Source organism: Quercus lobata, chromosome 4, assembly GCF_001633185.2.
Source record: "Quercus lobata isolate SW786 chromosome 4, ValleyOak3.0 Primary Assembly, whole genome shotgun sequence".
NCBI lineage: Eukaryota > Viridiplantae > Streptophyta > Magnoliopsida > Fagales > Fagaceae > Quercus > Quercus lobata.
Genome location: NC_044907.1, coordinates 62,687,843 through 62,710,098, shown reverse-complemented (window position 1 = coordinate 62,710,098; position 22,256 = coordinate 62,687,843). Strand labels below are relative to the sequence as shown.

Sequence of the window (22,256 nt, the reverse complement as noted above, 5' to 3'; positions counted from 1 at the left end):
TTTTGAATTATGGATGACCCTCTCTGTGACCGCTGCCATGAAGAACATGAAACTCCATTGCATGCTCTCTGGCTATGCAAGGAGGTCGACGTGGTCTAGGCTGATCCCAAGTTGTGGTCTTGTAGGAGGCATGTTCATTTCCTTAACTTCAAAGAACTATTATCTTGGATGATTGTGCTCTCTGCTATGACTGCATGATCGATTTGGACTCAAAGAAATCAAGTTCGGCTCAACCAAGCAGCCAGTGCTGTCCACCATATTGCCCAACTGTCCAAGGACAAGCATGCCGAGTTCGTAGCCTGCCAGTCAACTTCGACAGCTTCATGGATTGAGAGACACGCACGAAGTAGAAGAAGAAATTTTTGGGAAGTTCCTCCGGCGGACATGGTGAAGATTAACCTAGACGGGGCTGTCTTCTCCGATGAGAACAAGTCTGGTATCAACGTGGTGATAAGGGACTGCTCGGGCTTGGTACTTGCTTCTTGCTCTAAGATAGTCCAACAAGCCTATAACAGCTCTGAAATTGAAGCACTGGCTGCTGCTACGGCTTTGTCTTTCACTACTGACAAAGATAATATATGTATATATATTATCTTCTTGTTATGGGTGGTTGTGCACTTTGTATGATGGACTCCCATAGTTAGGAGAGCAACCCTCTCGTAATCATGGGTACTCTTGACCTTGTGGTGTGGGTATGCACTCAAGACGATTGCTGTCGATGCATATTCATGCTACATTGTGTACATGATCATCGCGGTGTGATTGTTTCGATCCATATCAGCTTAGTGACATCAATTTCCCCATGTATGCGACGCGCATCAACGGGTTCGATGCTTTGGAGAGCTTTGGCTCGCCCTAGTACAAACACACTAACATACGTCGTATACACAAGCATAAAACCTTGCCGATGCGCCATAACACACCAAACGCGAAACTCTGCCAAATTTTCACCATGAAAATGGGGCACTTTTGTTGTTGTATTCTCACAAAGAAAGCTTGGTGAGAATAGTGTTTTGTGTGCTATGATACACCAAAGGTGAAATGCTGCTGAATTTCCGCCACAAAAATTAGGTGAGATGCTGTCAGATTTTCATCGTGAAAATTTGGAAGCAATTCTAAATGTGCTAGCAAAGCATTGAGTAAGACCACACCCCCTCCAAAATCAAATCTCAAAGCCCAATTCTTTTAAAGCCCCAAAAGCTAACGCCAATAGCTTGTTTTAAATTGCCAATGTCCGAAAATTTAGATTTTACCAAAAGAAGTGGCTATCTCCGAACAGGCGTTGCAGGGTGCCTAACACCTTCCCCGCGTGTAACCAAACTTCTGAATTCAAGAATCAAGATTTTTTACCCATCCGTTTTAGATTAAGAAAAACGACATTTTTTTTTAGCCTAGGATCGATAATAAAATCAAATAGAGTCAGGTGATCAATCACACCTTAGAAAAAACTCAATGATTGGTGGTGACTTTACTTATATTTGGTAATTATAGGTTAGAATTGACTCAATTCAAGTCACACACTAGAGGTACCCTTTTCACCTTCATTTCACAGCACCCGAGCTCAAAAACTGCTCCCCAAGGGCATGAGCGTTGCTGCGATGGGCGTCAACCACCACAAGGTATCAACAATTCTCTATCCCAATTCAAAGAATCTTCTTAGGGAGGTAAATCGTTCTCCTCCTTCAAGATCTTGTACCCCAACTTGCATATATACCTGCCATCCTGAAAGAAATGTCAATAAAGAACATCCTCGAACTCAACAGGGGCTAAAGTGATTTATTCATTTATTTTTTTTTTCAGCTTCTTGGGGAGTAAAGAGACCATCAAGCAGATTAATGTTCCATTGCCTAGTTTCCACTTCAATTAAAAAATTCCATTGTAGCTTCTTCCATTGAGTCTATCATGGGTGATTGAATTATGGGGGATGCTTAATTGGCAACCAATAGTGCTGCCAAATTTTCATAGATTTCCCATCCCCAATCTACCACCTTAAGCCTCTTTGAATGACATCACGACCTTGTAAGATACTCTTCTTCATACATAAGAACTAGACCTAGAGTCTTTGGCTTCCATAATTGAGCATTGTGGAGAAGTTTCCATGCTTGCTTTCCTAGAAGGGAATTGTTGAACATGGCCAAATCCCTAAAATCCATGTCGCCCACTAGTTTGGATTTAGTCAATCATCATATTTGAGCCAATGAATCTTGCACCGATCGCCGTGTTGCCCCCACCAAAATTTTTTAATCAAGACTACAATATCTTAACACAAACCCACAAAAAGTTTAAAACAATCTATGGAAATGGTTGGGATAGCTTGAATAACAAACTTGATCAAAACCTCTTGTCCGGCTTGAGAGAGCAATTTCTTCCACTCTTTCCTTTATATAATTAAAACTTGCATTTTTTCCCCTCCCTACAAATGAAGGCAAACCCAAATACTTCTCATACTGTTGTATTACTTGACCCCCATAATTCCCAGCCAGCGGAAAGAATGAAGGTGAATATGCTCGACGGGAAACCCATTTGGACAGTTTTAATTTTGCAAACTATTGAACATTCTGCCAATATGGCAAAACTTAGTGCAGCACCAACAGCTGAATATAGACAAAGGGGGTTCAAAGGTGCACATTGGCTGAGGAGACGCTGCTGCATTGCTTGTGGGAATGTGATAAAGCTCAAGAGATTTGACAACACTATCCTAGGTTGCCATAAATTTTGGGTTATAATTCCTAGACTTTTTCAGCGCTAGAGGACAAAATGGGTTAATAAATAAAGGGGTAATAGTAATAATTCAAATTAATATTGGTAATAAATTAATCTAAATAATAATCAAAATTCATTAAAAATGAATAATAATAATAATAATCCAAAAAGGTAAAATTTAAAAAAAAATTCAGGAAAAAATTAACAAATAAATTCATTCCAAATTATATAGATTTGATTAATTTTGAAGACTTAAATAGATTTGATAAATTTCAAATTACATATTTTGAAAAATATAAGGGGTATTTGATACATGCACTTAAAAATGTGTTTTGTTATTTGAAAACATGTGTAGAAATACGTGTGAGTGAAAAAATGTGTGGAAATACGTATAATGTTGTTTAAAAACTGAAAATACGTGTTTGAGTTGTTAAGAATGAATAAAAAAAGTTTAAAGAACAAATAAAAAAAGACAATGAAGAAATAATATAGAAAAATGATAGAAAATCTAATAAAAAATATATTTGAAAAAATAGGTAAGTAAAAAAGTAAAACTAACTGTTCACTCTCTCTAAACAATATAAAAATTTAGAAAAATTGCTAAAGATGCTCTTACTGCAAGTGAGCCATTTAAAATGATGTTGACTTGTTTCTATATCATAATCTTCCTTTCTTCATAAGAGAAAACAATCCAACCTATATTTAAGTTGGTACTTGGGTACGTGAACCTCAATACTTGAGCATTTTGCGTCTACTAGCTAGGACCATCCAAAACATCACTAAGTCATCGTTATAGGACTTGTGATATATTTGAAAAAATAGGTAAGTAAAAAAGTAAAATTTACTGTTCACTCTCTCTAAACAATATAAAAATTTAGAAAAATTGCTAAAGATGCTCTTACTGCAAGTGAGCCATTTAAAATGATGTTGACTTGTTTCTATATCATAATCTTCCTTTCTTCATAAGAGAAAACAATCCAACCTATATTTAAGTTGGTACTTGGGTACGTGAACCTCAATACTTGAGCATTTTGCGTCTACTAGCTAGGACCATCCAAAACATCACTAAGTCATCGTTATAGGACTTGTGATAGGGAAACACACGGCAATGGCATGATATAATAGAATGTATAGGCTTTTGTCACGGATTGGAAAAGTGTGACATGGCTTGGCAAGAATTTTAGCCAAAACTTCCAACCTGCAAGCCTCATTGCAACCCATAGCATCTAGTGACTGAAAACCTGAAATCGGGTGATTTTTTGTTTTTTATTTTTGTTGATAAATTCAATAGTTAGGATTTAAACTCTCAACAACTTTTTGAATTTGAAGTTTTATGAAATGTCAATTAAATTACAAGACTTTTGACAACTTCAGAATCCCACATAAATCATAACAAATATGGACTGTTGAGTAACGTGATTTTCACTTTTTTTGTTTGCACTTACTTCGTTGTTCATATTATTCCAGATTCTTTTTAGTTTTTAGCAAAGATTGATTAGATGAATGAAAACTAGTATGCATATTTTACTCTTCTTTTTGGTTTTTCAAAATTCAGAGAGAAATTGAAGCGTTGATTTCATTTGAACCATATTGTTGTGATGCAGGGGAAAAAAAATAAGAAATAAGAAATAAGCAAAGAGGAAATAATTTTCATCTATAAGGTGCTTACATGATCACCAACCAGAAACACGTTTCAAGAAAGCCAATTTTGCCAAGCAGAAAACAGGACTTTCATGTATGCCCGTGTTACTTGTATGTTCTGAGAAACTTCAACCACAAAAAGTGAATAATAATTATAATAATACTAAAAAAAAAACTAATACAAGTAGAAGCTTCAACCCTTCCTTTCAAAACCAGAGCAATCCATATTTCATCATCTGCTGCCATTGTGTGGCACTTTATAGAGACAGTGGCCATGGACAATATGCAACAGACCAACTACATTCAAGAAATGGAAAACCATATCTACTTTTCTTTCTCATCTCTCTTGTCTGCCTCATAATAATAATAATCGCCGTCATCATAATATTGTTCATCATCATCATCATCATCGTAATATTCTTCATCGTCATCATCAACTTCCTTGCCATTTTGTAGGAGATATGAGGCTTGACCCCTTAGCTGCTCTTGAATTCGATCCCTGATGGCAGTGCCCTGATAAGCACCAAAATTGTTGTGGTAAGAATGCCAGAATAAAAATGGACAAATAGATAAGAAGAATTTACTCTCTTTTTTTTTTTTTTTTCAGTAAAACAATAGAGAACATCGGCTCACATACATAGCCTAATTTTAGTATTGAAAGTTGAATTTATTAGACAAAATATATCTAGATAAGCAACCAAATTGTGGCGGTAAGAATGCCAGAATAGAAGTGGAAAAATAGATAAGAATCATCTGCTCTTTTTCTTTTTCTTTTTTTGTGGTAAAACGATAGAGAAGCATCAACTCACATACATAGCCTAATTTAATATTGAAAGTTGAATTTAATACAAATAAAGTATATCTAGATATATGTATGGATTGGCTTACCATTTTATGGCAACCTTCTTCAAACATCTCTAGAAATCCAGCAACCCAGCGGTCAGCATTTTCCACCCACTCATTACGATGCATTGCAACAGTTTGAATCTAAAATATCAAGGCAGTAACTTACATCCATCAAAGTTCTAAACAATTCTTAAAAACAGGTTAAACACAATTCTTGGTGGATACAAAAGCAAAAATGTGAAAAATGAATAAACATGAAGAATTAAAGATTATGATAGCTTAAAGCATACTCTGGAGAGAGAGAGAGCCCACAAATTTTTTTTCCCACAATCAATGAACCAATGTTACAGATAAAGAATTTGTCAGCACAACTGAGACCATTCCTTCACTTTGACCACAGGTAAAAGCAATAAGAACAAAGAGCATCAATTCAAAGAGAAACAGGGTGAGAAAACTTCGGTATAAAGAGAAACATAACCAAAAGGAACATTGTTGCACACGAATGCTTGGTTTGAGACACCATCAGTTGCAGCCTTAAGGATGCTAAGAAAGCCTCAAAATCATTTCCAGTTTCTTATTCTCTTCTTTAATTTTCCACCCAAAAAAAAAACCTCTCAAACCCAAGTGGGTAAAAATCCACTACCTAGAAATATAGAATTACTTTGCTACTTTGCCTTTTGTCAATTTCAGTCAACTAGTTATTAAACTTCTAAATATCAGACTGCAATTGACTCATTCATTGAGCAAAAGCACTTGGCCAAACCATAGAGTACCTATTGATTGCTTGATTGGACCTTAACCTATCCCCTTTCATGTAATAGCAGAATCTAAATATGGGCATTGGTATTAAAAAATACATGAATATGTTGTCACACAAGTCAGCCTTGTGGCTTGATGGTGATACCTCTACCTCTGGCAAAGGGAAGTCGTGGGTTCAAACCTGATGAGTGAGTGAGATTTGAGCTTTAACTATGGGGTAAGCTAACAATTACATATTTTATAAAAAATTGTACCCGATGCGCAAATCTCCCACTATTGACCTGGGAGAGGTGATTGGTAGATAGCTTTATTCCCCAATTTATTTTTGGAGAGGTTGATTCCCCGAATCTAACTCACAACCTGTTGCATTTGATGGAACGCACTTGCCATCACACCCAAACTTCTAACAATTACATATTTTTTGTACATAGAAAAATCATAAGAGAAATTGGCCTTAAACCATATAGTTTTGCTTGTTACACAAGTTAAGTATAAAAACATGCAAGGGTCATGTAGAGATGGCATCCTAATAATAAGGAATAACACTAAAATATGGTGAAAATAAATTAAATAAAAAAACTAGTAGGTGATACTAATGATTTTATTGCTTTTTGAGCGATATAATACATGGCATCCAATTCGAAGCCCACGTGCTCTGAGAGGCATGCTTTATATACTGGATGCAAACCATTGAGTAGCTTAGAGTGCTGCAATTGATGTTATTATTGACTTCCCAGCAAACCCGATACTTAGCCCTAAAATTCAATTTCAAATACTGAAAAAATTAAACTTTTACCTTTTCTTGATCATGTTGACCATTCATAGATGATTGGAAATTTGAAATTTCAGATCAAATATTCAAGTTATTGGTCAATTCATATAACCAGGTTGACTGAACCCAATAAAATACTCTTCATGCTTAAAGGAAGAGACTCCTAGTAGTAGATTTATAGGCCAAAGAAACATACAAATATGTTCTAAACTCAATCAATCTGCTTGGAACCTTGCCTAATCAATTTTGTGTTTATTCAAATTATTCCTAAAGTTAGTACACCCCTCTGGTTTGATTTATCTATCTTCTTCTGAAGTTTAGAATACAAGTTATTTCTATAATAATCAGTACAAATTACTGTGTATGGCCGTAAGGTGAGATATTAAAAATAAAAGGTTAATTACAATTTACTATAATGGCTTGATACTACGACAAATTTGTCGACAATCTTTTGATTATTACATTTGACCCCCTAAAGTTTTGATTAAAATGCAACCGTTAGGATACCTTACAAATTAAAATATGTTGCAATTTATGGACCGCCAATTTACCCCCTTGTGGTATGGCCCAATCACAGTTTAGTCCCACAAGATTTTTCAATTGTTATATTTTGACCTCCTAAGGTTTGGAAATGAAATCATTAGGAGTACTTTGGATGGAACACTAATTATTTCATTTTTAGTCCAAACTTTAGTGTGCCAAATTTAGTAATTGAAAATTTGTGAACTAAATTGTTAAAGGACCAACTCACAAGAAGATAACTCGTAATACCGACTTATTCGCACTAGGTAGTTTTTTCAACATGCTGAAATTTCAACAACGTTGAAGCATGGCCAGGCACTGTGATTGCTTAGGCTACACAAACTGTAATTGCCTAGACTTTATCTTACTATCTTCTAAGGGACTGTTTAATACAGCTATGTTAAACATGCTGTTTGACAAAGCTGTGTTAGAGAGCATGCTGCATTGTATTGTATAGCATTTGTATTGGATTTGAGCATGTGCTGAATTGTAATTAGACATGTGCTAAGCATTGTATTAAGCATGTGCTATAGTCCTTGGCAGTTAGGCAGTTAGTTAGTTTCTTGGTATTGATTAGTTAGTTACTTGGCAGTTAGTTAGAAGGCAAGGCATGAGTGTATAAAAGAGCATTGTAATGAGAAGCAAGGTATTGATGAATAATATGAACATTCTTTAGTTCTTAATCATTACTTATCTCCCACCTTTCTTGAGGAGGCCCGGTTGTCCTTGAAATCAACCAGAAAATTCCTTCCTTGGTGTTAACCATTGATAGCTTAAAGAGTCTTAACAAGCTGCAACTTTAATAATTGCTTAATGAAAAATTGCTAAGAGAAAATTTTGAGGGGATTTGATAACATTTGAGAAAAAGTGTTTTTTCAATAATATGAGCTTTTAGTTGACACCATTCAAAAAGTTCTGTTGAAGAACAAGTTGCCAAAAAGGACAAACTATTTTCTACTGGGTATCTCTTATTTTTATACATCATGGCTTGAGGGAAATGTAATAGGAGTGTGCAGGTCCCTCAAAGAGTTTCCTTTTTTATTTGGATGGTGGCTTGAGGGAAGATACTCACTAATGATAACCTAAAGGAGGAGGCTATAATATAGTAGATTAGTGTTTGCATGTGCCAGTGTACTGGGGAGACAATGGATCATCTTTTGATTCATTGTGGTGGCTCATCATTTATGGAGCTCTCTTTTTAGAAATTTGGGGTTTCTTGGGCTTTACCAGCGAGGGTTATTGATCTTTTGGCTGGGTGGAGAAATTGGATGGGGATGCACTCTTTGGATAATTGGAATTTGGTTCCATTGTGTTTGATGTGGAGCATTTGGAGGGTGTGTAATAATCGTACGTTCGAGGACTTGGAGGGCTGGGGGGATCAGCTTTTAGCCTCTGTTGTAGGCACTTTGTTTGATTGTTCTCGAGCTTGGGCATTCATATTTAGTGATTCCATTCCAATGTTTTTAGATTTTCTTTCTTACTGTGAATAATCTCTAACGGTTTTGTAATTCTTTAGGTTTCTTCATGCTTTTTTTGCATGAATTTTTTTTAAAAAAATTATTTTTACCTATAAATAATAATAATCTGTATATTTTTTTGCTTAATAGCAATATTTTGAATATATTTATTAGTAAATGTTATTGTTATTAATATTTTGTACATAAGTATATGCCGTATCTCTAAAACTCTCTCTCCACTACCCACCACTTTGCTCCATCTAATCCCCACCACAACCTCCTAGCAATTGCATCGAACACACACTATAAACCACACCAGCAAACCAAAACCCAAAGCAACATAGTGAAGCAACCCTCCTCAATGAGCAGAGAAGCCACTCCACGGCCACCATCACTACACCCAAGAGGAAGCCTTCACCCCACCAGAAACCAAACATTACAATGCTGTATCATGCAAACCCAACCCTCCTACTGAAGATACCACAGACCCATGAAAACCTTAGAATAGAAAATTTTAGTACAAAACCAATTCCATCACATTTGAACTCTCAATCAAGAATCTAACGATTTGGTTGTATCAGCAGAAGATATTTTGCAATCAATTTTCTACATCTTTTTTAATGCAGGCAGAACATATTTATTAATGGAATACATTTTCCAAAGTCAACAGTGTAGGTGAAATAAGAATGTTAAGATGGGAAAGTGGAAATACAAGTTAATACAGGATCTGAAATAAGTAAACTTCACCTAAAGATAGGATGACCATATGAATTTAAATTTGAGGGAAAGTTACTTGAGATGGTTTGGTAATGTGCATAGGAGAGAGATGAAGACACCAGTGAGGAAAAGTGGGTTGACTAAAGTCGAGAAAAAGAAAAAAGAATAATAGCTAAAATAACATTAGCATTGGTAGTATAAAAAGACGTGTCATTTAAAGAGGTAGCAGAGAGTATGACTTCGCATAGAATAGAATGGCAGAAAAAATATATATATTTGGCTGACACTAATTAGTCTCTTGTGGATCCATAGACAACACAAAATTTTATGACTATTATTCTAGAATACATCCCGTGTACTCGGTGAAACCCTATGCTTTTTTGTTTCAATGAAATTTTATCATGAGAAAAACTCCATCTCTTCATGCATTTATCTCTTTTGTGTCTTCTATAGTTGTTCCTAAGTCTGTCAAGGAATGTATATCTATTCTAGGCTAAAGGACAGTTACGAAGGAAGAAGAGATGTTAGCACTCTATTAGTATAATATGTGGTATTTTGATTAGTAAAACCATATGTACCTTGAAGAAAAAATCAATCCTAGGAGAATAAAAAAAGGAAAAAGAAAATCTTATACAGAATAGCACTACACTGAAATTGGCATACAAGTACCTTCTCTCCCACTTTTTCCTGTTGTTCCTTCACTTTCTCCTGTAGTTTCTTCAATCTCATGTTCACCCTCAATCGCTTTTCCTGCACGCATGAACAAAACCAGTTTAAGTACACCAGGAAGAGGTAAATCAGCAAACTTACACCCAAAAGAGAAAGGGAGAGAGAGAGCAGCAGCAAAGTTACTTCAAAACAGAATTATCTAAACAGAAACCAAAGTAATAAATATTAAATACAATACATGCCTTCACATAGCTAACACCAAGATCTTTTCTTGAATATCCACGATCCAAGTTGCGCATCACATACTGGTTATAATCTTTTACAATCCTCATTATAATGTCCGATGTAGAAATCCCATCAGTCCGTTTTGTTTCCTTGAACCTTCCAGCAGATTTGACCTGCGATAGAGGTGCACCTAGGATAATTCTATGCAACAGAAAAAAAATTACCAATTGCGATAGAAGAGAAACTGTCTCTCAGACTTACAAACTCATAGACGTCGTTCCCAGCTCCACTAGCATCAGCATAACTGCAAAAGATTTAAGCAAAGTACAAAAGATTACACGATATAGTTGAATGCTTGAATCACTTAAATAAGCATCACAAAATAGAATAATTAATTTACAATCAATATGATTTACCATAATTTCTAAATAAATTATAGAACAAGAGACTGAAAAAAGTTCGATATGTTTTGAAACTCCTTAGTCCACAAAATTATATAATAACTCTTAAGCTCAGAGGTGAGAATTTTGGTTGATCATCCTTACGGAAGAGAGTCATGTGCCACAAAGTCAATATTGTGCTTGTCAAGAAATTCTTGAGAGATCACCCAAGGTGCATCAGGAATGACTTCATCTACCCACCTACACAGAACAAACAAAAATAAAAACTCAATATTTGAAGATCTTGGAGCACTTCTCTTATCTAAAAAGAAAATCCAAGTTTGATATGCTGCAAATGCCCAAGATCAAACCAAAACAAAGCATCACCATGCCATTAATTTTTCAAAAGCAAATTACAAGTAAACAAGAATCTGTGTTGCAAACACTGCAAGGTATGGTAGAACTCATTAATAATTCAAGTACTTGGGAAAAAACACTATACTTGCAATGGCGTAGTGACTCATAGCGTTCGTCCTCCGTCATAACGGTTTTGCCTTTAAACTTGTGGGTGATTTCATCGCTGCAACATCCAACAAGCAGATAGGTGTTTGGGAACCTGAATTCACAAATTCAATCATATAATAAAATTAAAAATGAGTTTGGCACCAAGAACTCAGACTAATTGAAAAGAATTTTGAACATACAAGGTAAACCCAGCATAATTGAAGTTCACACATCACCAAGATCACAAAAAGCATATGCTGATAATACCCCAAAAATGAAAGGGTAAACAAAAAGCAATTCTTGTCTAGCACAAACTATTATGAACACTTTTAAGAATGCATAATTCAATAGAAGTCTACATCACAAAACTAATTTCAACAAGCATAGCAAAAAATAAAAAGTAACAATGACAACAAATGAATAACAAATCCGTTAACTATTATAATATTCAAGTAAGCAATGAAAATATAAAACACAAAAACAAAGATAAACCCAGATGAGAAAAGCTTACAAAAACCTCAAAACAACGGAATTGAATAAATAATTTGACAAAATAAGAGCAGCCCAGAAAAAGAAAAAAAGAAAAAAGGCGGATCGAAAGAGAAAAGAGAATGGAAATGAAAAGTAGGGAGTGAAAGAAAGAGACGATTTCTTGGCTTGCTCAAGTGAACCAGCGTGGCCAAAGTGGAAGAGATCGTAGATCCCATCAGCATAGACACGAACAAGGCGGTCGGACGAGGATGTGCCATCGGAGTGGCCATTGGAATGGGAATTGTTAAGATGATGATCCTTAGACTTAGGATCTTCCATTATTGATACGAATAATAATGGCTTTTTCAAATTACACTAACAATTTCTCATTACTATATTCCTCTTTTCAGTGTTTTTTGGTTTTTGTGAATGAGAATTGTTTGTGACTCTCCTCTCGCCTGACTCTCCCAGCCTCCCTCCCTCCCTCTATTAGTGGTCCTCAAAACACGCGCTTTTTCCGCGGCCTATTTTTTTTTTTTTTTTTTATTAGGATTATGAAGATTATTAGAAAAAAAAGAAAAGGTGATGAGTAAGAATGTAAAAATTCATTAATAATTACTTCAAGAAAAATAAATAAATTATTAGTCTTGTTAGGCTTTGTTTAAAAGTTTATAAGAGAATAGAATAAAATGAAATGGAATGATCATAAAAGAATAGAAAGGAATGGAAAATAATGGAATGGAATATATTTAAATAAAGAAAATGAATGAAAAAGAATGGAATGGAATGAAATTAAATAACCTTAATTAGATGTTTTAAAATTAAGGAATGGAAATAAATAAAAATGAATGAAATGTAAGTAATCTTGTTTGGAAGTAACATAGAGGGAATGGAATTGAATTATTTTATGACAATATAACTATTAAATCTCTATTTTAAAATAAAGAGTTGAATATATAGGGGTATTTTGGGAGTTTTAATAATAAAAAAATTATTAAATCTAATTTCATTCTCTCCTATTCCTCCCAATTTTAAGGGGAATGAAAATTTGAAATTGTAAGGGAATAGAGAGGAATGAGCATTTTCTCCTACCCATTCCATTCACACCCACTTAAACTCTCAAATAAGGAAATGAATTTTTCATTCCCTCCATTAAAACTTTCAAATAAGGGAATGAAAGAATATTCTAAAATTATTATTTTCATTCCTTTCCATTACATTCTATTCCCTCCTCCCAAACGAGGCCTTAGTGTTTCATATAAAAACATCCAACATTCAAATCACCCTACCTCAATTATCTATGTACTAGCCTCTAAGCACGAGCTCACGCACTTGCTTAGAAGCTCTTCTATTTTTTTTTTTTTTTTTTGTAAAAGTTAATAATTTAAATCTATTATAATTTAAGATTACTACATTTTTTAATCACAAAAAAACCTAGAGTGTGATGAGTAAATTATTTCATCCAAAACGCAGAATACTCATCACACCCCTAAGTATTTCTGTAATTGAAAAATATAATAATTTCAAATTATAATAGATGCAAATTATTAACCTTTACACACAAAAAAAAAAAAAAAAAAAAAAAAGGTAGAAGAGAGTTAAAGATGTATCTACTTATCAAAAAAAAAAGTATATATATATATATATATATATATCTATTTAGTTTTTTTTTTATAACTAATTTTTTTTATTTTGATAATTAGTTTTGTTTTTGGATAAACATGTGGTGTTTTTTTAAAGGAAAAAAAGTAGCAATGTGGGTTGTTTAACTTATTTTTCTATTTAAAAAAAGAAAAACAATAAACGTGTTGTTACTTTAAAGAAGTGGGTTAGTAGAAGAGTGTTTATATTTTGTAGGCAATATTTTAGTGCAAGTTAGACATGTATTTTTACCATACTATTATTTAGTTTTGTTTCTACTTAAACCTAGGGGTATAAGGGTATTTTGGAACAAAAAAAAAATCCTGTCCAAACAAGAGAAGCCCCTTAAATAGTAGTATAGAAAAAAAAAAAATATATATATATATATATATATATATATATAAAAAATAACAAAATCAAGAAACAAAAGATCTTACCAACTGTTGAGGGAAAGGTCTTGACACAACATCAACTCCTAATATGTGGCCGACATAATATATTTGACTAAGGAAATTTTTATTTATCTAGTATTTAAACAATTTTTATTTAAAATCTTAAAAAAAAAAAAAAAAAAAAAAAAAAACCCAAATTACTAATTAAATTTTGTCATATTTGTCAAAGTTTCAAGAGATTGTCCTTATTTATTTAATTTTGCTTATTCTCTCACAATTTTTCAAAGTTTTCACATGAGAATCATAGGTTGAAATTAGACATTTAATAATTAAAATTGAGTAAATTGCATTTTTTTTGTCACTCAAATATGTGGTTTGTTTAATTTTGGACCCTTAAATTTTAAATATTTGATTTTAGTCCTTTAAAATTATAAAATATTGTAATTTAGTCCCTTCCATCTATTAATTTATTTTGTTACATGACTTATGAAATGCTGAGAACTCCATATATATATATATATATATATATATTGAAGATATTTGACTTTTGGTTGACTTCATAATAATGTGACAAATAAGCTTTTGAGACTTTACAACTTTATGAATCATTATCCTAACTAGCAGCCAAACGCCTTGTAACTGAATTAGCACCTCCCCATGCACAAAGTGCTTAGATGACTAATAATGACTTATGAAATGCTGAGAACTCCATATATATATATATATATATATATATTGAAGATATTTGACTTTTGGTTGACTTCATAATAATGTGACAAATAAGCTTTTGAGACTTTACAACTTTATGAATCATTATCCTAACTAGCAGCCAAACGCCTTGTAACTGAATTAGCACCTCCCCATGCACAAAGTGCTTAGGGGTCTAGAGGGGAAAGGGTTCGAGTTACGAGGTTAACAGCATGTTGTAATTATCTCTCAAAAAAAATTATCCTGACTAGCATGTAACCCATGCAAACACATAGATGCATTTAAAATTAAACACAATTTTTATTATAAAATATAAATAATTAGTCAAATTATTAAAAAAAAATAGATGTAACACATCCATACATATAGATACATTTAAAATTAAACACAATTTTTTTTATATAAAAATATAAATAATTAGTCAAAAAAAAATTTTTAAGTAAACATAATTAGTCACATATTAAAATTCTTACCTAAATTTAATACAATTTATGATCATTTTTTTCCTAATTTTTAATAAGATAAAACGTATGGTAATATTTATTGAATATAAGTAATTGGTTAAAAAAATAATTACACTTTGTCCACGTGTGGTTTTTCTATCTATTAAATCTTTGGGGGCATTGTCCCAGTAGCACCGTCCCTTCAATAATTAATTGATTTTACAAAATATCTATAAACAAATTAGCATGTAGCTGTACTATTAGAGGTTTGAAGGAACATTTTTCTTTTTCTGCAGGTATAACGATGCTATAAATTCGCTGAAGCGGTTGCTAAATTGTTTCACTTGTGATGGAAGAAGAGGATATTGGACCCTAAGGTTGTCAATTAATTTGGAGCACACCGGGTATCCCAATGAGAGCCTTTACAGTTGCTGAAGATGGATTACAGGATCCATGGTTGCATGCTGGTTAGAAAAATGAAGATAAATTGGACAAAAGAGTAATTAACGTTAATCTTTATAAATTATAATATTATGTTTGCCACCACCTATTTAATTTTTACAAAATCTATCTTTTAGATTTTCTTTTCTCTTAATTTTTTAGTTTTTTATGTTTTGAGATGAGAGAGATATAAAAAGATAATGAAAATACAAATTTACCCTTATTTTTAACAAATGTGGATAATGAAAGATAAACAGAGCTAATCTCAGGTAGGTAAAGTGCTAATTTTTAAAATACAGTTAGACAAAGTGTTTTTCAGGCAAACTATAGGTAGGCAAAGTGTAATTTCCAAAAAAAATTTATAGTTCATTAATTTAGATTCTTAGTATTTTGCATTTATTAACTCATTTGGCACAAAAATTAAAAAACTTAAGTGGACACATATACAAACTTAAGTGAATAATTATAGTGTGATCCCCACATAAATTTAGACATATGACACAAAATTGGATTCTAATTTCAAATTCTAATTGAACTTTCTCTAAACTTTACCTATTAATATATATATATATATAGGTTTTTAATTAAAATTTAATTATATTTGATATTTAAAACCTCTATTAGAATCTTAGCTCATTATATTTTTTTAAATGGTAGAATATGTATATATATAAAATAAAAATGTGTAAGAGGGATGGCAGAACTTATGCGCCCAGAGTAATACGAAGGGAGATGGACGCTGATGTGCTTCCTAGCACGGATTAGGGGATTCAATCCTAAAGTCTTGTTGGCCCAAAACCTAATGGTAGAATATATGGTTTCATGTATAAACAAATTCATAATAAAATATCTTCTCAAAAAAATCATAATAAATACTTAATGCTTGAATATACCATATAGAAACACAAATATAATAAGGGTTGGGTTCAAGTTACACCTAATATAATTTTAAGCAATGTTACACCATCCAATAATTTGTTATTGAATTAATATTTTGAAAATCCAACCATTGAATTATATGTTCCATATGTTCTTAACATGTGTGCCAATTTTCATATTAATCGGATGTTATTTACTATTTGATCCATAAACTCATCTTTTATGCATTATTTTAAACTACAAAAACTTGAATTTTAACAATTGATTGATGATATAGCTATTAATCTTTGATCACCTTAAAATTTTTCAAGCATAGAGAATATATGAAGATAATGTAATCTAACGGTAGATTTGTCAATATTCGAATCCAATTAAAAAATATTGAGTGGTGTAACTCTAAGTAATGTTACATCACCCAATAACTTGTTATTAAATTAATATTTTGAAAATCTAACCGTTGAATTATATGTTCTATAAGAGTCACACATTTTTTAGATCATTGATTTTTATTAGATCTAATGGTTAAAAAAACACTAATGCCATGTCAGACTTGATATCATTAACTCATTAAGTTTTCTTCTAAAAATAAACATAAGAGCATCACCAGCAACATCTCCAAATTTTTGTCTGTTTGGAGAGTGAATAATGACATTTAGCTTTTACCTACTCACCTTTTTAAATACACTTTCCAACAGATTCTCTATCTCATTTAAATATTATTTCTTCATTCATTGTTTATTCTTTTTTTAATCATCATTTATTCTTTTTTTAATAACTATATTTTTCAGTGAGAAGTGTTATGTTCACAACATTTTACGCAATACTTTCACAACAAAATTTATGTGGAAAGTTGTTACTAGTTCTAATTTGAACCCACTATTTAAATTATTTTTTTACTCACCAATATCAACTAATAACAATCTGTCACTTAAAATTTATTGTGAAAATATCGTAGTAATGTTACTCAATTTTGATTTCTTATTCCTTATATTATTTTCCTTTCTTTCTTTAGTTTTTTTTTCATCCATACGTCTTTTCTTTTCTTTTCTTTTTTCTTGTTTTTTCTCCTTCACACACGTACACCTACCCCCCATATCTATCTTCACTCTTTGTTTGACTTTTTGTTTTTCTAGTTATCTCCAGAACATTTCTACCCTTCTCCCTCTCTCTTTCATTCTCTTTCTCTTACACACACACACACAAATTTCTCTCCCTCAATCTCACATAAACAAATTCTCTTTCATACACGCATAGATCACTGGTAGAGAACAAAGATTAGAGTCCTCCCCACTTCTAAGAACATGCAGCTTAATCACCATATTGGTCAGATCGGCGTTCTACATGGTTTTTTTTTTTTTTTTTGATTAGTTTTATTTTATTGTTCAGATTTCATTAGGCTTATGAGAAAGATTGTTTTTGTGTTTCAAATCTTTCGATTGGGTTTTTGTTTTGATTGTGGTATGTTTTAGATTGTAACCATTGAGATCGAGAAGCACGAGAGAGTGAAGAAGAAAGAGAAAGGGAGGAAAGAGAAAAAAGTCTTTTTTTTTTTTTTTAATTCAACTGGTATTATTTTAAGGAGAAATATTCTTTAGATATGCTACAGTGATTGCTACAGTGATCTCCATACTTGGAGAGCTACTGTAGCAAATCTTAAAAAAAAAAAAAAAAAATTGGAGATGCCGAGTCTGCTGGTGATGCTCTACAGTCATTAAAATCTTTCACCTTCCACGTTGTCTTCTTCTTCTACCTCTCTCATCTGCCTGGACATGAACTCCTCCAATGAACCAAATAAATTAACAAGGTAATCGATACATTGTACTTTTATTGTGGTACAAGCAGCAGATCTAAAAACATGCAACATCTAGAAGATCCTTTTAAAAGACTTATTAGAAGTACTAGCTATCCAAATCTCAGATTTAACATCGTCTAACATGTAACAGCCAGTAGACTGCAACATCTTCTCTACAGTATATTCATATGGGATTTTGGGTGGAGGGCATAACTTCTCTATTAGGAATACTAAAGAGTCAACAAACAGTACAAGCCCATCACAAAAAAATAAAGTTAATAAATCAGTTAGTTTGCTAAAGTAGTGAAGATTGTTTATTACTCATATCTGTTTTCTTCAAGAGAATTGTCAAATAACAAATTAATTCAATTGTTGCCTATTCCCAACAAATCTATTTACATATGTAGGACCGTGTGCCTTACCAATCCATCCAACCACCAATTGGTGAAGGATGAGAGGCCACATATCTTTTATAGCATTCGATCGCAGACCAAGCCCATTGGTATTGGAGCAAATTGTGAAATCCCTCACAATCCCTCCCTCACAATGCGGCTCCAACGACTCGAACCTATGACCTTGGCTCTGATACCACTTGTCGGACCGTGTGCCTTACCAATCCATCCAACCACCAATTGGTGAAGGATGAGAGGCCACATATCTTTTATAGCATTCGATCGCATACCAAGCCCATTGGTATTGGAGCAAATTGTGAAATCCCTCACAACATAGATGTATATCATTCACATCTAATTGAAAAGATGAAAAATGCTAATGCCTTATCACTTGTTGAGTTATTTGGTTCCATTGGAGGAGTTCATGAACGTCCTAGCATATGAGAGAGAGAAGAAGAAGACAACGGTGGAGGGTGAGAGTTTAATGACCTTTTGTTTATTTTTAGAAGATAATTTAATGACTTAATAATATATAATTTGACATGGCACTAGTATGTTTTTAACCATTAGATCTAATGGAAATCAATGGTTTAAAAAATGTGTAACTTTTATAGAATTACACCAGGTGTAACTTGAACCCATCTCATTAATAATTATCATAATTGTAGAATTTCATATTTATACAAAACATAAAAGCAATAAAAGAAAATAATATTGTGTTAAGGGATGGATTCTAGTGAATTCTACAAAATCTTCTAAAATAATTAATAAATTAACTCCATAAAAGTTACACATTTTTTAATGGAAAATACTATGTCCACAACATTTTTACAAAACTTTCATAACAAATTTTTAGTGATAAGTTGTTATTAACTGCTACGTGTTAGTTATTACATGTAGGCAAAAAAGTAGTTTAAGTCACAGATTCAAATTAGAGCCAAAAACAACTTACCACCTATAATTTGTTATGAAAATATTATGGATGTAACACTTCTCTTTTTTAAATGACTAATTTTTTAGAAATGCGATATCCGTAACATTTTTACATCATTTTCACAATAAATCCTAAGTAATAAGTTGTTACTAAAACATAAACAAGTTATGGAGTAAGATTTATTGTGAAAATATTGTAGATTTGCCAACTGTCCTAATTTTTTATTTTTACTAGATGCCATGACAAATAATAAATTATTGTCCACATCGTTGTGTCTATCTCTACCGAAATTAACACCACTCGTCTCTCCCATCAGTTTATATATCTTATAGTTTTACTTTGTAGTTGTCGACAATTTACTCAAGAATATGACGGTGAGTGTGACAATTAAAGTGAAATCTTCAAAATATTGGATTTACTTTTTACATTTAGCAATACTTTTGGAACATTTTAGTTAGTTGTTAAGTTTGTAAGACTATTTAGCAATCTAGCATCTCGAGACTCTAAAACTCGAGTTTAATGTAGAACTTAGGTCTCTTAGACTTGAGTTGCAAGTGATGGTAAGCTGATGTGGAATAAAAAATACACATGGAACTTGAGTCTTTCTTGAATTCTTCAAGTTCACGTTCTTCTTCAAGTTCAGATTCCTCTTTTTCAGATCTGGTTTTCTTCAGGTTCTTCTTCTTCTTCAGATCTGGTTTTCTTCTTTGGCTTCTTCGGATCTTCTTTAGATCTAGATCTTCTTCTCTTCATCTCCTTCTCCTTCTCCTTCTCCTTCTTCAGATCTACTTCTATGGAACTTGAGTCTCTTCAACTCAAGTTCCATGTAGATAAATTGTTCTACGCCAGCCGTAGAATTTGAGTTTTAGAAGCTCGATTTTTGTCACCGAACTGGAATTTCTAAAACTCGAGATGCTAGTTTACAATATAGTTTCAAAAAAGCACTTACTATTGAAAATGTTTCAAGAATCATGTTAAATTGCATATTTCCTCCAAAACACCAACCAAACACATGGAGATGGAGATGGAGCTACTCTTCTTATTGTAGCCTTTTCAAATCATATGCAGCACTTCCCTATGGAGACCGGCAGCGATGATATATGGAGGATCATGCGCACTTTTCACCAAAAGACGTCATCAATGCTAGTTGGACAGCGAAAATTCATCTTAAAAACTTTATACTTCTCCCCCATTTTATTTTATTCCAATCTATTTCTACGTCCCAAAACAATATATGTTAACTATGTCAAAAATCCATCCCAAAACAATATATAGGGACAAAAGTTTATCAAATCCACCAAACCAAGTGAAAAAAAAAAAAAAAAAAAACAATTTTGATGATAAAATACTAAAATAAAATGTTTTGAAGCTTTTCAAAACTAGATGTTCACATTCCACTTCTTTGACGCTAAGGAAAAGATTTTTTTTCAATAGAGGAGAGAGAAGGTGGAGGTAAAAATTCGGGATCTAATGCAATACCTTAAGAGCATCTCTAGTAGATTAGCTAAATCTATTTTTTGGAGAGCAAACCCTAAAAATTAACTCCAACAGATTCTCTAAATGCAAAACTTTTCCAAATATTTTTTGAAGTTGCTTCAGTGGTTCTCTTGATATAGAAAAGACTGTAGCAACTCCATAAGTTTATTTTATCCTAAAAAAATTACCCAACCATATTAAATAACTATTCTTTCTCTCTCATCAAAACTCTTTTCCTTCTCTCCATTGTGCTCTTGGTTTCTCTCCAGAATACATCAATGCAGCTCTCTCTATTCAGAAAATCTTCTCTCACAAAATCAACCCATCATCGCTGCTCTCTCTCACAAAATGACTTGCATTGTGGCTTTCAATCGAAGTTCACTCAACCACCTGTGACGAAGAATGGAGGTCTAAAAACATTAGCTCAACCTTGAATATTGGTACCCAAAATTTTGATTTTATAGGGTTTTTGTCATGTTTGAATTTATTAGTTTATTGTACGAGTTGATGATTTGGTGGTTTTGAATGATTTGCTATTGTTCTTCACCACTATCTAGGTTTAGGTTTTGGGTTTTTTCTCCCTATCTCTCTTTCACTCTATTTCTTGATCTTATCTCTATTTTTCTATTTAATTAATCTTATTAGAGTCAATAAACTAATCTGATTCCCTTAAAGTTTCTTATTTTCTAATAAAAATTTTGGTCTTATCTCTATTGCACATCAACTGTTTGATAGAGAAGACATAGGTGTGTTTAAGAACTAATATGGAAGGCTTTTTTTTATAAAACATGATTTTTTTTCCTGATATACTTAATAAGTGGAGCACGGGCAACAAAGTATTTTTCTAATGCTTTGTTTTTATTAAATTTCATTGTGTTTCATTTCAATTGTATTTGTATATTTGCATTGCTTATATAGAGGCTTATATTTGTACATTTGCATTGCTTATTAGAGCACCTTTTTATTTGTTATTGAATACTGGTCATAAAATTTGAGATATAGAATTGTCTTTGAAACATTTATATTTTAGTATTGGACTATTGGATGCATTGATAGATTACTACATAAGCTACATTCTTCTTGATCGATTGGATTGATAATCTCAACATCCTATGTTTAACTTTGGCATTTGTTGATGGTTTTAATACAAAGTGGTTGTAACTTTGAATTCTGGTTTCTTAAGATATGTGCTTACATGTGGGGTATGCTTCTTAGAGTGATTTGCTCTATTTAATCTTTCCATATTAGAGATGTTGGTTGACTTGGTTTCTGCAGTAGCCGTTAGGTCTAAACATTGAAAGGAGTTGCTGTCATTTAATTTTTCCATATTAGAGGTGCTAATTTAATCTTTCCATATAACAGGTGCTAGTTGACCAAAGAATGGCATATGCCTTCTCTAAGTATAATCTATCCTAAACATAACATCTAATGTGTGAATATTGCATGGTTTTTTTAAGTATCGATATGTGAATTATTCATGCATGTTGCAATA

General features: G+C 32.6%; 1 protein-coding gene across 1 annotated transcript; it reads right to left on the bottom strand.

Moving 5' to 3' along the window:
* Positions 1-4,332: 4,332 nt before the first annotated feature.
* Positions 4,333-12,144, bottom strand: LOC115983887 (choline-phosphate cytidylyltransferase 2-like). The gene is made up of 8 exons (XM_031106742.1): positions 11,842-12,144; positions 11,194-11,307; positions 10,857-10,952; positions 10,573-10,615; positions 10,329-10,484; positions 10,087-10,167; positions 5,233-5,331; positions 4,333-4,857 (listed from the first exon to the last, which is right to left on the bottom strand). The coding sequence occupies exons 1-8, from the start codon at positions 12,003-12,005 to the stop codon at positions 4,669-4,671; spliced, it is 942 nt and encodes a 313-aa protein (XP_030962602.1). The 5' UTR covers positions 12,006-12,144; the 3' UTR covers positions 4,333-4,668.
* Between the last annotated feature and the right edge of the window lie 10,112 nt (positions 12,145-22,256).

Bases quoted from the DNA above. Each gene is read 5' to 3' on its own strand.
- LOC115983887 (XM_031106742.1), bottom strand. From the start codon at position 12,005: ATGGAAGATCCTAAGTCTAAGGATCATCATCTTAACAATTCCCATTCC. The intron at 10,616-10,856 runs GTAAGGATGATC...AATCTTTTGCAG, and splicing joins GTGGCACATGACTCTCTTCC to TTATGCTGATGCTAGTGGAG. The intron at 10,168-10,328 runs GCATGTATTGTA...TCATGCGTGCAG, and splicing joins TTGGTGTTAGCTATGTGAAG to GAAAAGCGATTGAGGGTGAA.